The 14,595-nt window shown below is 31.9% G+C and overlaps 1 protein-coding gene across 1 annotated transcript; it reads left to right on the top strand.

Moving 5' to 3' along the window:
• The first annotated feature begins 54 nt into the window (after positions 1-54).
• LOC105633943 (proline-rich receptor-like protein kinase PERK4) lies at positions 55-8,623 on the top strand. The gene is made up of 9 exons (XM_012216650.4): positions 55-183; positions 684-1,269; positions 1,715-2,284; positions 3,336-3,422; positions 3,523-3,593; positions 4,443-4,519; positions 7,192-7,336; positions 7,439-7,600; positions 7,954-8,623. The coding sequence occupies exons 2-9, from the start codon at positions 804-806 to the stop codon at positions 8,194-8,196; spliced, it is 1,821 nt and encodes a 606-aa protein (XP_012072040.1). The 5' UTR covers positions 55-183; positions 684-803; the 3' UTR covers positions 8,197-8,623.
• Positions 8,624-14,595: the final 5,972 nt, after the last annotated feature.

Genomic DNA, 14,595 nt, shown 5'->3' with positions numbered 1-14,595 from the left:
AATGGTAAAAATTAATAACTGACTTTAGACTAAACAAGGGTGGCAGAGACAAGAGGTTGAGAAAAGAAAGAGAAACCTCACCCTCCTTTGTAGGAAGTCTTTTCCCTTCTAGAATGAGAATTTTACAAAGCAACACCTTTTCTCTCTCTTTTCTTTGAGATCCCACCTATCTTCTTCCATCAGGTATCTATCCATTTCTCTTTTGTTTAACTCTAACATTCTCTAATCCACAATAATAATTGCAAATTGAATTTCATTAGTTCAAAACAACAAGTCTTACAAGTACTTGTAGGTCATAACTTTATAGGACCTTCCCCTACTCATATAGAAAATGTTGAATCATAAAATGGTGTATTTTTTAGAGACATAAAACATCAAATTAAAAAATTAACTTGAATTTGCTTGGTTACAATTTCAACTATTCAATTGGCAAAACAAGGCTTGTTGAAAGCGCAAATAAAGGTTTATAGATCTTTCATCCAGTCAGAAAGCGCATATAAAATTTATGGGCTTCTTATCCAGTTAATAATTATCTAATTACGGTAGATTTATGGGTTCATTTTATTCCTATCTTCGATAAGTATAACGTGTAAAATCATAACGATTCTTTTTTCCATACATTAATTTGTAAAAATTGGGTTGTGATGATATTAATTAATAAATGTATGATCATTATTTTGCAGGGGTACTCCTCGAATCTTGAGACCAGCAGTTAGGGGCTGGAGAGGTGGAATTTCCGGCGGGTTTTTATGCTATTTCACCTTTGGCTAGCCGGAAGTCCTTCATGAGATAAGAGAAAGAAAATGTCTTCCTCCTCTGCTGAGTCACCAAATTCTAATTCTCCACCACCTTCGTCCTCAACCCAACCAAAGTCTCCCCCACCGCGTCCATCAAATAATTCAACTGCACCAAAAAGTTCACCACCCACAAAAGCACCAACAGTTCCGTCGCCAAGATCATCACCGGCGTCGTCCAATAGTTCTAAACATTCACCACCGCCGCCACGTAAGAGTAGTAAATCACAATACGACCATGTGCCGCCGCCGCCTCACAAATCATCGCGATCATCTGCTTCTTCATTTTCATCATCATCTTCTTCTTCTTCAAATACCGGCGGTTTCACAAGTGATCAGATTAAAGTTATAATTGGAGTATCGGTTGGGGTCGGGTTATTTATTGTTCTTATGCTCATTTGTTGCGCAATTTTGTTCTGCAAAAAGAAGAAGAAACAGCCTGAGCAAATGCAATATTATGGAGGTTTTCCAGGAGGTAAATACAATTTCTCATAATCTTTGTTTCCATTTTTTTTTCACAATTTACTAATTAATTGACCAAACACATTTCCATTACCAGCAACCATATGTGAATCGTAATGTAATCTAATGCATTTGTAGTCTAATGTTAGCGATGCATTTGCTTAAATTATTTCGCATTTTATTACCGGCAATGGCAGAATTAGGGTTGGCTAGTCCCTCAATTTTAAAGTTCTTATAAAATTTATTTTATAAAATATAGAAAATTTTACATTTTATCTATAAAATAATAACAAATTGTTTTCAATTTCACTCTTTTAAATTTTGAAAATCTTTTCTCGCCCTCCTATATATATTTTTTCTAGTTCAGCCACTGATTCCAGCTCGCTGAATAAAGCATAAATGTAATTTCATCTTCAGTTAATGCACAAAATGGAATATTTACCTAGTTAAATGCACAGGTAGTGATCAATATTACCAGAGCTCAATGCACCGTCCAGGTTGGCAAAATGGCCCTCCAATGCAATCAAGTCCAATGGGTTCATCACCTGTTCCAATGGGTTCATCACCTGTTCCAATGGGTTCATCACCAGGTGTAGGATGGCATGGAGCTCCTCCGCCTCCACCAATGATGCCCATGAGCGGTGAAATGAGCGGAAATTTCTCCGGTCCACACCGGCCGCCATTGCCACCTCCATCTCCAAATATAGCTCTTGGGTTCAACAAAAGTACGTTCACATATGATGAGCTTGCAGCAGCAACAAGTGGGTTCGCCCAGGCAAATTTGTTAGGCCAAGGTGGGTTTGGATATGTGCACAAAGGTGTATTGCCTAGTGGAAAGGAGATTGCGGTTAAGAGCCTGAAGACAGGTAGCGGACAGGGAGAGCGTGAATTCCAGGCTGAAGTTGAGATTATTAGCCGTGTCCATCATCGGCATTTGGTTTCACTAGTTGGGTATTGCATTGCTGGAGGACAACGAATGTTGGTCTATGACTTTGTTCCCAATAACACCTTGGAACATCACCTCTATGGTAAACTCCTACTTTTCACCTGTCTACTTCAATTTTGATTCTACTGTATAAATTTACTTAGACACGGTCAAAAATTTAATTATGTCAAACCAATTATAAATAATATATTTTGATTTAAATGAGGGTATTTTTTAGTCATATATTGAAAAAAAAAATAAAACAATAATATTATTTTAAAAATTTTTTAATTAATCTCATATATAGGATCACTCATATAATCTTATTCACTTATATTAGAAATATAATCTAGGAGATGTAATATTGATTTTAGGGTATAAAATTCACAAAATTTTAAAAAATTCAAATCAATTCTCAGTTTTAAGTGTTTGGGATTTTAAAATATGTCCATTTTAATATCATGAATTTAATTCGATAAAATTAAATATAAGCAAAGGAATTTTATCAAAATCAATAGAATTATTTCAAGTGAATTACACAATTTACAAACTGAAAAATGAATTTATCGTTTTTTTTTTTCTGTTTGTGCTCTTGTTCCCACTTCTCTATTCGGCTCTATCTTTTACCTCTCATCCTAATTTTAAGGGTATTTTAGACAATTACCACATTTAATTCAATTCCAAATTTATATAAACATAGAACATTCATGTGCAAATGAATTGTATATTTTAAAATGATATATATCAAATGAGTCCTTAATTAAGTTCAATTCATTAGAAAACTTAAGGCACAACTAGAAGTAAACTAATTGAAGGGGATTAGAACCTAGATCTATTGTCAGGTCGTATATGTATTTAACACTAGGCTATGCTTTGGCCTGCAATTCATATTATATTTCAAATGCATTTAATAATTAGTTATGTAGATGATGCTTGTTTGAAATTTTATTATTGCTAAGAAATGCTTGGACAAAGCTATTAATTATTTTACAAAATTGTAAAATTATAAAATTTTAAAATAGAAAAAACAAAGAAACCCACAATAGTTTAAATGCTTAATTATCGAGTAGTTAAATTCATCGATATATTTTTAGCTCAGTCTAGGTATGTGGAGCTCTAGTTGAAGCTTAATAAACCAATCCTTTTGGTTGCAGGAAAGGGTCTTCCAGTAATGGATTGGCCGACAAGGCTCCGTATTGCGTTAGGTTCTGCGAAAGGGCTCGCTTACCTTCATGAAGATTGTAAGGCATTCCTCTCCAACTTTTTCTCTCACATACTCGCATTATTTTTTATGCCTATAAAATGTAATTATATAATTTTATTATTGAAAAATGCTTGCAGGCCATCCTCGGATTATTCATAGAGATATCAAAGCTGCTAATATTCTTCTCGACTATAATTTCGAAGCCATGGTACCTTCTCAACGATATTACTCTTGTTTCTTATTTTTAATTTACTTTAAATATTTCATAGCATAACTTTTATTTTTCCAAACCGACCAAGCATAAAACATCAGATCTAATCAGTTCAATTTGGCTTCGGTTTGATTTTGGTTTTTATTGGGGAGAATGGATTTCTTTTTTTTCTATTTGATTTAGTTTTTGATATATAAAATTTAAAAAAAAATTGAAAAATTTAAATTTAAATTGAAGTAAATCCAAAAATTGAGAAATCAAATCAGACTGAATCAAATTAAATCAATTCAGTTTAAGTAAGCTAATTGGTTTGATTTCATTTATGCTTTAAGAAACTGTTTTTTTCTGGTTTGACTAACTTGGTTTGGTTTTGGACCAAACCATTTGCACGTTTCTTAGTTTTTTTATCAAAATAATGTTTTGAAATATTTCTGTATTATATATGTTTGTGGTTCTTGTTCCTATGCGGTTCAGCCTTTTTCTTTTTCTATCGGAATTGCTGATTTTCCAGCCGGTTTTAGTTGCAATAAATATACAAAAATGAAATTAAACCGTTGAGCAGACAGTTTTGATCCGGTTCAGAATTGAAATTTTCATTGGAATTTTATCCAAAGAGGACCTTGGCTGACTCTATAATGAAGGAAAGAAAACATAGGGACATAGTACTATCCCTATGTTTTGACGACTTAATAGTTAGTCATTTTAAATTAAGTCTAAGAAATAAAATATGAAATGTTGATTGCGAAATGCAAATAGCAAAAATATAGGTCCATTACGTTGAAATGCAAATAACTGTTTAAAGGTATAGCTAATTTTAACATGTGCTTTGTTTTGCTTGCCATTTAGGTGGCAGATTTTGGATTGGCAAAGCTCTCTTCTGATAATTATACTCATGTTTCAACACGTGTCATGGGTACATTTGGGTAAACTCAATAATCCTATTTCCTTATTTGTGGTGATTTATTTATTTATTTATTTTGTAGAGCTAATTTTCGTATCCTCGTGTTCTATGCGAGAGCATGGCACGAGTTTGTCAATTGTTAATACTAAGTGGAGAAAGTATTTATATATATATAATCAACTTTCTTCAATTTTATTAATACTGACACGTTTTTTGAACGGGAATCACCGGTTCCATGGACATTTTTGGTTCGAAAAATATTAAACTTAGATTGGGTTGTCTGTTCGACAATATTAGCGGTTAACTATTAGCTTTTAGGGTCTGTTTGGCAAAATTACCTATTTTAACAGCGGTATTGTTAGTTGTTTGAGTAGTTTTTCATAAAATGTTAAAAGACTAAACATTATATAAGTTATATTTTCACAAAATACTACCCTAACCTTTAAAATCTAGTTTAAACGTTATGTTACCGTACAACCTTTTAAGTAGCATTTAACGTTTTTGTCTAAAGACTACTTAAAAAGTCATTATCGAACACAATCTTAGCTGATATCTATGCTGGTATATGTATATATAACAGTTTAAATTAGACATGTTTGGTAAAAGAATAGGTATGGTTGGGGGTGAGCATTTAGTCTAACCGAATTGGACCAAATAGATTTCATTTCAACTGAAACCACACTGAAGACTATGAAAAATTGGTTTGAACCCGAACCAAATCAGATTGGTTTGGATTTGTTTTGGTTATTTCGAACTGAATATTCTTTTCTAGGCATAAAAATCAATTCAGTTCGTTATGCAAGTAACTGAATTGAAAACTATTCAATTTTATAATTTGAACCGATCGATAATCGATCTCTAAAAAATTTGACCGGACCAAACTGAAATGAATCAGTTCGATTTGGTTATTCAGGACCAAATACTACTCATCCTTAGATATGATTACAAAAAAATTTAGTTAAAAACAAATTTAATTAAAAACTAAATGCTAAACGCTAAAAAGCTAAACATTATAATGTTTAACATTTTATAAAAAGGTCCATCAACCTCTAAAAAATATTATAAAAATTATAATATTATAATTTTTAACCTATTATAAAAGCGTCTCTTAACCTCTAAAAGATATTATAAAAGCACATCTCCATAAAAGGGTTCCTCAACCTCGAAAAGATATTATAAAAACACCGAATGCTATAATTGTTAAAAATATAGTTTTAACTTGATCAAAACACTAAAAAACTAGTTTAAAAGTTATTGTCGTCGGAGTCTGAAACTGATTCTAAAGTTCTAGTTTTAATCTTGATTGAGTCCATTTCCATCCATTAAAAGGTCCATTAATTCAGTTTGGCTTTTCCTACCTTCTGTCTTATTTTTTTATTTTTTTTTTCAATTTGAGATTGAAACTGGCTTGGAATCAGCAATTATAATCTTGTACCCATCTCACTTGGTTCTAGTCCAATTTAAAACTAGGTTTGGATCGAAGCTTTTCTTTTCTAATTTCGATCCTAACCGGACCAGTGACCAAGTCCATATAAAGTTGTTCGAGTTGTTTCAATAATACTATTGGAAATTTAACTAAAATTGTCACGTGTTGACAAAGCAAAATAGTCTTTGTATCCTTTTATTTGGATGAACATTTTTCTTTTTTTTTTCCCTGAAGTAGGGAAATAAGTATATAAAATCTTTAGGGAAAGGTATTTTTCCTTGTTTGGAAAAAAGGAAGAAAAATATTAAATGAAGTAATATTTCACTTATTTTTCATCTGGCCTGTATATTTTAAATCTTTCCAATTTAGAGATAAAATAAAAGAGGAAAGTAAAAATTTCACTCATTTTTATTAAATTACTTAAATACCCCAAATTACTTAACAAATTTTAACTATTTCTTAAATACTTTATTATTTAAGCGAGGATAAAATAGTCAATTTTCAATAATAATATTTTATTTCTTTTAAAATTTTGTCGTTTTCTAATAAGGAAAATAATTTTATTTTGTTTCTTTTATTATATCCAAACATAAAAATAGAAATAACTATCGAACTTTCAACAAAGGATTAGGCTTCTAGGTGAGGGAATAGTCACTAAAATAAGATAAAGTAACTTAAGATATAATAAGCAAAGAAACCTCTCACTTCCTAGAATATAAGGTGATATTTTTTAGTTTTGGAAGAAAGGCAGGACAAATGAAGGTTAATAATATTGTATCATTTGATTTATATCTTACTCTCTCTGTTCCAATTTGTTCTCTTGTTTTCTTCTTTAAAAGTGAACAATATTTGAAATTTAGTATTTTAATGTTATTTAATATTCTTTTTTGTTTAATAAATATAATAGTCAAACTACTGTATTGTCATCAATTAAATCTTGATTTATACAAAATTAATATATCAACTCTTAATCTTCCAATACAACTCTAATCAAAATTTTGATTAATTCAAAGAACAATTTACTATGTATTATTTAATTTTTTATGTATACTAATATAAGGTATATTAGGAAAAAATGAAGCAAAAATTATAGTTTAATCATATTAACTAAATTTTCTTAATCCATGTGCAAGTCAAACCAGGACATAAATTTTAGGATGAAGAGAGTATTTTGTTTCCATCTAGAGCTATTTCAATTCCTCAGCCATTACTACTATAGCAATCCCAGGCACATTAACTACAAGCTAAACCAATTATCATAAATGCAGGTACTTGGCGCCAGAATACGCATCCAGTGGCAAGTTGTCAGAAAAATCAGATGTTTTCTCATTTGGGGTTATGCTTTTGGAACTCATAACAGGAAAGAGACCTGTAGATCCTACAAATGCAATGGAAGATAGCTTAGTGGACTGGGTTTGTACATGTTCTATCCCTAATTATTTGATTTTTGGTTTTGTTTTGTCCAAATAAAGCTAATATTATTCTATTCTTTTTTTCTTGCGTTGCATTGAATAGGCTCGACCGTTGCTAAGTCAGGCATCAGAAGTTGGCAATTTTGTTGAATTGGTCGATTTTCGATTGGACGGTAATTTCAACCGTGAAGAGATGCAACGCATGATTGCTTGTGCTGCAGCCAGCATTCGTCATTCCGCTAGAAAGCGCCCAAAAATGAGTCAGGTATGGTTAATAATTCCAAAATTTATTGGAAGGGTAATCTTTTATTCTTTGATTTGCACATAAAGTTATCAAGACAATTAAGAAAAGATTTACTTATACCCAGTGTATGGACCAATTTATATATTAAACTAATTACAAACAGTGTTTTGATTCAAACGATAGTATTTCTAAGTATACAATGGAACAAAATGATAAATTTAAAAAAAAAATTCTTTTTTAATTGGCTTGGTGCATGCAAAAATTTTTCCAGGTAGATAAAAATGTTATTATATGCATGTTATGAGACAATATTTAATTCACAATTATTACCATATATATATATATATATATATATATATATATATGCAAAACAGATTGTGCGTGCCTTGGAAGGGGATGCATCACTAGATGCCTTAAATGAGGGAACGAAGCCAGGTCAAAGCTCTGCCTTTGGTAGTCCAATTGGTTCAGATTACGACGCAAATTCATATAATGCAGACATGAAGAGGTTTAGGGAAGTTGCATTATCAAGCCAAGAATTTGGGGGCAGTGATGTTGAAACTCGAAGCAGCGGTAGTGAATCAAGAGGCATGTCTCCTATAACTCACATGAAATAATTAATAATTAATAATTCAATTGTAAGCAGCCAACTTTCATAACCATGAATGACCAAAAGTAGACAAGGTCTCAACGTAAAATTAACTAGCTCTTGGACACTGCTGCTTTTGATGGATTCTGTTGATTTGGAACCTGTACTCGTGCAAATGCTTTAACTTAGAAACAGGAAGACTAAAATATATATATATAAAAATTATGTATAGGGACCAAAATTTTATGGGTAATACAAATTATAAATACACAGGATGGATTTCCAGGGCAAAATTTAGCTTGTATTTTAAGTGTGAGTCTCTTCTATTACTCGTATATTATGAATATTAAGTTGTTAAAACCTCTGAGATTGTTTCATTTTTTTTTTCCCTGTAAAAGTGTTACCTTTTGTAAACTTTTGTAGAATCATTTTCAATGAATCTTTTTGTTTCTTCATCCTTTTCTAGTTTTGATTATTGGCTTTGTTGATTCTTGCTGGATTAAAGTTCATGTATTTGCTAAAATTGAAACTTAATAAAAAACTGTAAGCCAAGATGACTAAATTGAAGAAATCTAACTATTAAACAAGTTGTAATAATAGAAAAAAAGAATTGACTTTGATATAATGTGAGCAAGTGTATTTCTAATAAATTTAATGAGATAATGTCTTGTCCACAAGTATATTTAGTCTGAAACAAAGAATGGAATAAAGAATAAAATGGAATGGAATAAGAAACATCTATTCTTAAGTGTTTGGTTGATAGAATAATGGAAGGAATGTAATAGAAAATTCATCAGAACACAAGAATAATAATGATAATAATAAAATTATTGAAATAAGTAGAGAGATTAATATAAGGGTATATAACATATTCTATAAAAATATGAACCATGTAATTAGGATTCAAAGGGAAGAGTTAAGAATCCATATTACTTGACTTATTATAAGACACATTATCCATTCTACATCAGAGCGACAATCGAATAAGGGAATGGGGATAGAAATTTCATTTTCTTTCGGCCTACTAAACTTGCCCTTAAGAGTTTTGTCAAAGTCACTTTTTGACAAGGATGTGTCATATGTCACTTTTTAGAGAAAACATGCTTGCTTTAAACATACAAACAAACACAAACACATATATTATTATGTAATTAGTTGCTGTTTGATATCATCAAGAAGTCTATATTCCTAATTAGTGAGAAGTCTATCTTTTAATTTGTGTAGAAATTTATTTTCCTAATTAGTGTATGTCTTATAACTTCTCATATCATGAACAAAAATAGATATATTAATGAATGAGAATTACCCTTTCGTATTTTCTATCTTTATTTCATCTCTATATTATTTTTTATATAATTTTATAAAACATTATTAACACCATGTTGCTCTATCGCTTTTTAATCAATCGCCCAAAAGTAGATTACTAATAACAAACGTAAGGTCACTCTTATATATGTTATGGGTTGAGCATTACGGGTTGAGCTTCCCTCATTTAATTTTTATCTTAATCTATCTCTAACAATAAAACCAATACTCAATTTATGCGGTTTGGGTATTTAAACTTCATCATAAATTGGGTATTTAAACTTCATCTCTCAATCATTGACTTGCTTGCCTACCTAATGTCATGTAAATAAATGAGCTCAATTTTACTCAGGAGCAATTGTCATACATAAATTAAATCAAAAATCTATATCACATTGTAAACAATTTAATTTTGTAATCACTTTAATTTTGTAATCTCAAATCTCTCCACAATTAAGAAAAGAATTATCATTTAAGGACATTATCGATAGAAATCAACCTCCCTAAAGGAAGGAGGTCGCTGGATATCGCCAAGCTCACCGGTAAAACGGGACTGAGGTCGTGCGAAGCTTGTAACCTTAGTCGCGCGAAGGAATAGTCTTGATGCCGTGAGGAGAGAGAGAGAGAGAGAGAGAGAGAGAGAGAGAGATAGAAGTGATGTGCGATGGTGCCTGGCCGCTACTCAGAATTGAGGAACGGTGGGGAGTGATCGACGGTGAGAGAGGTGGGGACGAGAAAGAAGAAGGAAAAAGGTGAAAAGGAAAGAGAAAGAAAGAAATAGAAGGGGGGCAGGGGAGTGACATGGGTTTTGAGTAGTTTTGGGATATAACTTTATTATTTTATTATTATTATTATTTGTTTACTTTTAAATTTTGTCTTTTAGTGAAAATTTCCTCAGGAAGTTGATTTAGGTTCAAAGGGTTTGAGTTTGGGTTAATTGAATTTTTCATTTGGTTTGTACAAATCAAAATAATTTAAATAGTACTAATTTAATTCAACAGGTAGTATTTACGTGGCATTAGAATTAAATTTAATTCACTTGGTATTAAAATTGAAATTTCAAATCGTTTTAAACTCCTACTTTGGGTTTATGCATAAAATATTTTTACCTCTATGTTCTCTTTATATAGAGACTCTTTCTAATTAGCGTGTTTCTTTTATATAAAAAATTTTACTTCAAATAGAAATTTTGGGAAGGATACCAGATAAAAAGTTCAAAATGCCTTCATATGAGCTCTGTAATACGTGAATATTGCTCTTTGAATAAGGAAAGTGGCAGAAAAAAAAGAAATGACATTTAATGTACTTGTATTTCAAAGTACGACTGAATGACTATTTTTTTTAATGTCTATTTTTAACGATATGGTCGACTTAATGGATGTGAGCACAAACATGAGTGATAGTTTGTGAATTAATCAAAATATGGGCATACAATTTGATGGTTGTACTATAGTTTTAAAATACTTTTTTATGTTGATATTATTCATTGTAAATATGTGCACGAATTTCGTTAACTCCAACTAACTTAATGTAATTTTATAACTTAACTGAGCACTGATAAAGATTTCATGCTCATGTTTTGAATAAGTTGTACAAAATAAAACAAAATGGTAGCGATAATTATGAATTAGTTGTACCCTATTTGGATTTCCTTTAAGTGAAAATAATTAACAATGTATATTTCTAGAGAGCCACCACTTACAAACTGTCCTCTCAAATCTCTCCAAAATATTATGCTCATTTGATTGAAAATGCTTAGGACTTTATGAAAATGAGAGAAATTCAAAATTTCAAGCGTGAAGAGTTAATTTAGAAAGTTTGAAAAGTTAAAAATTAACATCATTTTCTCGCGATTCCCTCTATTTTTACCTGAAAATGGAATCTATTTTTACCTAAAAATCCTATAATTAACAAATCTTTGGGAGTCTATAAAAATGAGTTGACTCTCTCTCAATTGAAAAGCCAATTAATGCTTGAAAAGCCAATTAATGTTGTTAGGTGTAAAATATGCACAAAATGAGAAAACTATTCAATTAAATTGTCATCTTAGTCCCTGTATTTTCTCTATATAAAGAGAACAAAGAGAGTAATCTTAAGTCTAATAATCGTTTGGCACATTCAATCTTTAACTCATGCTTGCTAGCATAAGTGGTTAACTTTATAATATTTTTTATTTTTTTAATAGAAAACCATTATTATTATTTTTATTGTTGTGTAAATATTTTTTTCATTTCATAATAAAATAAAATTTTATACATTTTTTATGAATCGTTTTTTATTGGATTTGTGAATATGTTTATCAAAATTTTATAGAAAATAACATGAACACATAAAGAATATTATAATATAGTAAACATTTTATTTAGCTATCAATTATTTTTATAATTTTAGTTATATTTTATTAATTATAATATTGTGACGACCTATCACCTTAAGCCGAACCAACACTAAGACCTAGATGGACTTAAGGCTCCCAAGGCGAACAGTAAACCTCAATATGAGTTGTCATACTAACATCCACATTGGGCCTCATGCCCATACACAATTATCATATCATTATATAAAATTTTAGGCTCTCTAGCCCATCATCAATAGTGGATCAACTTTTTATTCAATTCCCATATACCATGCATTATTCATTATTTCATAATCAAGGCTCGCAGTCCATAACAGTAACAATCGAGTCATTCTTATTATTACATCATATATGTCCCATACATATATACATAGCATTTTCAATTCCATATAAGGTGGATATGGAACTTCTAATTTGTTTAAAAGATGACAGAAGAATCTAAATTCAAATTAATAGAGATACCATAACAGAGGAAGAATATGTTGGACTTCAAGCTGGCATCCTCTTCTTAAAACCTGGTGTGAATACTCAAATTTTGAGGCTCAAAAAGCCTGTTTTCCCAGACTGCAAACAGTCCGGACCGGACCGGAGGCCATTCGGAAAGTTCACCGAAAGTATGCCAATATGGTACTTGAAACGTCCGGAAAATCACGAGGATCGCAGAACTTGTCCCGAAATATTTTTTGGAGGTACGGAACTCCTGAAAAAGCCTTTGGAACGAAAGACTAGCAAGTCCGCCGGCCACGGCGGCGGCGGCGGCCGCCCTCCAGCCCGGGTTTTCCCTATAAATACAGCCCCGGTGCGACTTTTTTACTCACTCAGTCTGTGTTGACGGACGCTCTCTTCTCCCCTACGCTCCTTGCGGTTCTTTTACTGCTTTTTCTGCATTTAGTGTAGGCTTTTATTCTGCTGTTGTGATACTTGGTCACTTAATTAAATTAATTCTAATTAATATTCCCCAAACGAGGAGCTTAATCTGGAATTTTCAAGCTGAAGCTAAGAAGCGGCCGCCGATTAACTCAGGTAATAACGAAACCCTGCCTATTTAATTTCAGCATTTCATGCATATTCTCTTCTACTCCTAATTCTACAACCGCATTCACACCATCATCATCATTTTGGCAAATAAATTGCCTTAAGTGAATAAGTTTAGGCTAAGATGCCCTGTTAATCAATAATCGTGGTATTCATGCCAAACTCCGAACATACTGGCTAAAAAGCCTAGTTAATTAATAACTATGGTACAATCGCCTTTATTTCGAACAAGTTCGGCTAAAAGTCCAATTAATCAATAATTGTAGCTAAAAAGCCTTAATCAATCACGTCTTTTTTGGCAACAAATTGCCTACAGTTTAATCAATCACATTTTGGCGATAAATTGCCTAAATTAAACATCAATTTTTGGTAAAATGCCTTGAATTAAATCGAAGCTTTGGTAAATTGCCTAAATCAATCATTTTGGCGACAATCGCCCAATCAACACTTTTGGCAAACGAATTGCCTAAATCAACCCATTTTTGGCTAAAAGCTTTCAAAGAATCACTTTTGGCAAACAAATTGCCTAAAACACATTAACTTTTGGCAACAATTGCCTAAATCAATCTTTTTGGCTAAAAGCCTTAAATCAACACTTTTGGCAACAAATGCCTAAAACATCAAATCAATCAATTCTTTGGCAAAATGCCTAAATAAAATGCACAAAGCATACACACACTCATGCATTAAGCATACCCATTCAAAGCCCTTTTAAAAAGGCCTATCGAACTACGTCGACTTTGATCTTCCATTCAAACGGAAGTACGTAGGCACGTTTGGGATTTAACCCCGAGCGGCAAGTCGAAATCACTTAAACATTTTCATTGGTCCAATTACATCATTTGTCTTGCAAAGCATTCATTCATTGGTTAGTTCATCAGCATGACATAGTCTCGGGATCCACCTCGGGTTCGTAGATTGTGCCTTAAACATTGGGATAATTAATCTAGTAATTAGATTAATTAAAATTGGAGTCAACTTAGGGTTTTTTCCTAGTTTACCCTAAAATAATTAAACAAGGTGGCGACTCACACATTCACGTGCATTTCTGCCCTTAGTCATTTCATTATATGCCTAATTTTCGGGGGAGGGGTTCACAGTTTGGCGATTCTGCTGGGGAACTATGTAATCATTTTGCATAAAGTGGACTACGATTGTTGTGTAAACTAATCGGCCCTTCTTCAGGGTATTATTTTACTATGCTTTGTTTTGCAGGGTACCCCAACAAAGATTAAGTATTCTTTCTTTAAGAATGCTTAATAAGGAGAATTTGGACCTAGTTGAAATTTACTTTAAAACATTTAAATTTGTTGATTTATTTGCACGATTGAGAATCTTTTTCTCCATTGCATAAAACATGAATTTCAAATGAATTTCTTCTCTCTCTGTTCAAACTTCTGAGTCTGGATAGCAAGTAGCGCTGATCGGCAGGTCTCCTTGATTATGTCGACGGACAGCCAAAGCGTCCTCCCTGTTACCGCAAACCATCCCTAATCCTTTTGGGGGTGGCCCATGAGTATGCGTACTATTGGACCCACGCGAAACTTCTTGTTTCACATGTGGTTAGGTATATACATGCTCAAGGTTCAAGGGTCCCTTAATAAGCCAATGCTCTATATGTGTCATAGCCTATAGAACCTATCCTTTAGGGCTGTATGCACCCAATGATGTGAATCATATCATTAAGACGAATTATGACGTGATGTTGTGCGCATTCATGACATATCAGCT

This window comes from Jatropha curcas, chromosome 4 (assembly GCF_041381405.1).
Source record: "Jatropha curcas cultivar XTBG-Jc1 chromosome 4, XTBG_Jcur_1.0, whole genome shotgun sequence".
Classification (NCBI taxonomy): domain Eukaryota; kingdom Viridiplantae; phylum Streptophyta; class Magnoliopsida; order Malpighiales; family Euphorbiaceae; genus Jatropha; species Jatropha curcas.
Note: the sequence above shows the minus strand (reverse complement) of the source record. Positions and strands in the feature narration are given on the sequence as shown.

Bases quoted from the DNA above. Each gene is read 5' to 3' on its own strand.
- LOC105633943 (XM_012216650.4), top strand. From the start codon at position 804: ATGTCTTCCTCCTCTGCTGAGTCACCAAATTCTAATTCTCCACCACCT. The intron at 3,594-4,442 runs GTACCTTCTCAA...CTTGCCATTTAG, and splicing joins ACTATAATTTCGAAGCCATG to GTGGCAGATTTTGGATTGGC. The intron at 7,337-7,438 runs GTTTGTACATGT...TGCATTGAATAG, and splicing joins AAGATAGCTTAGTGGACTGG to GCTCGACCGTTGCTAAGTCA.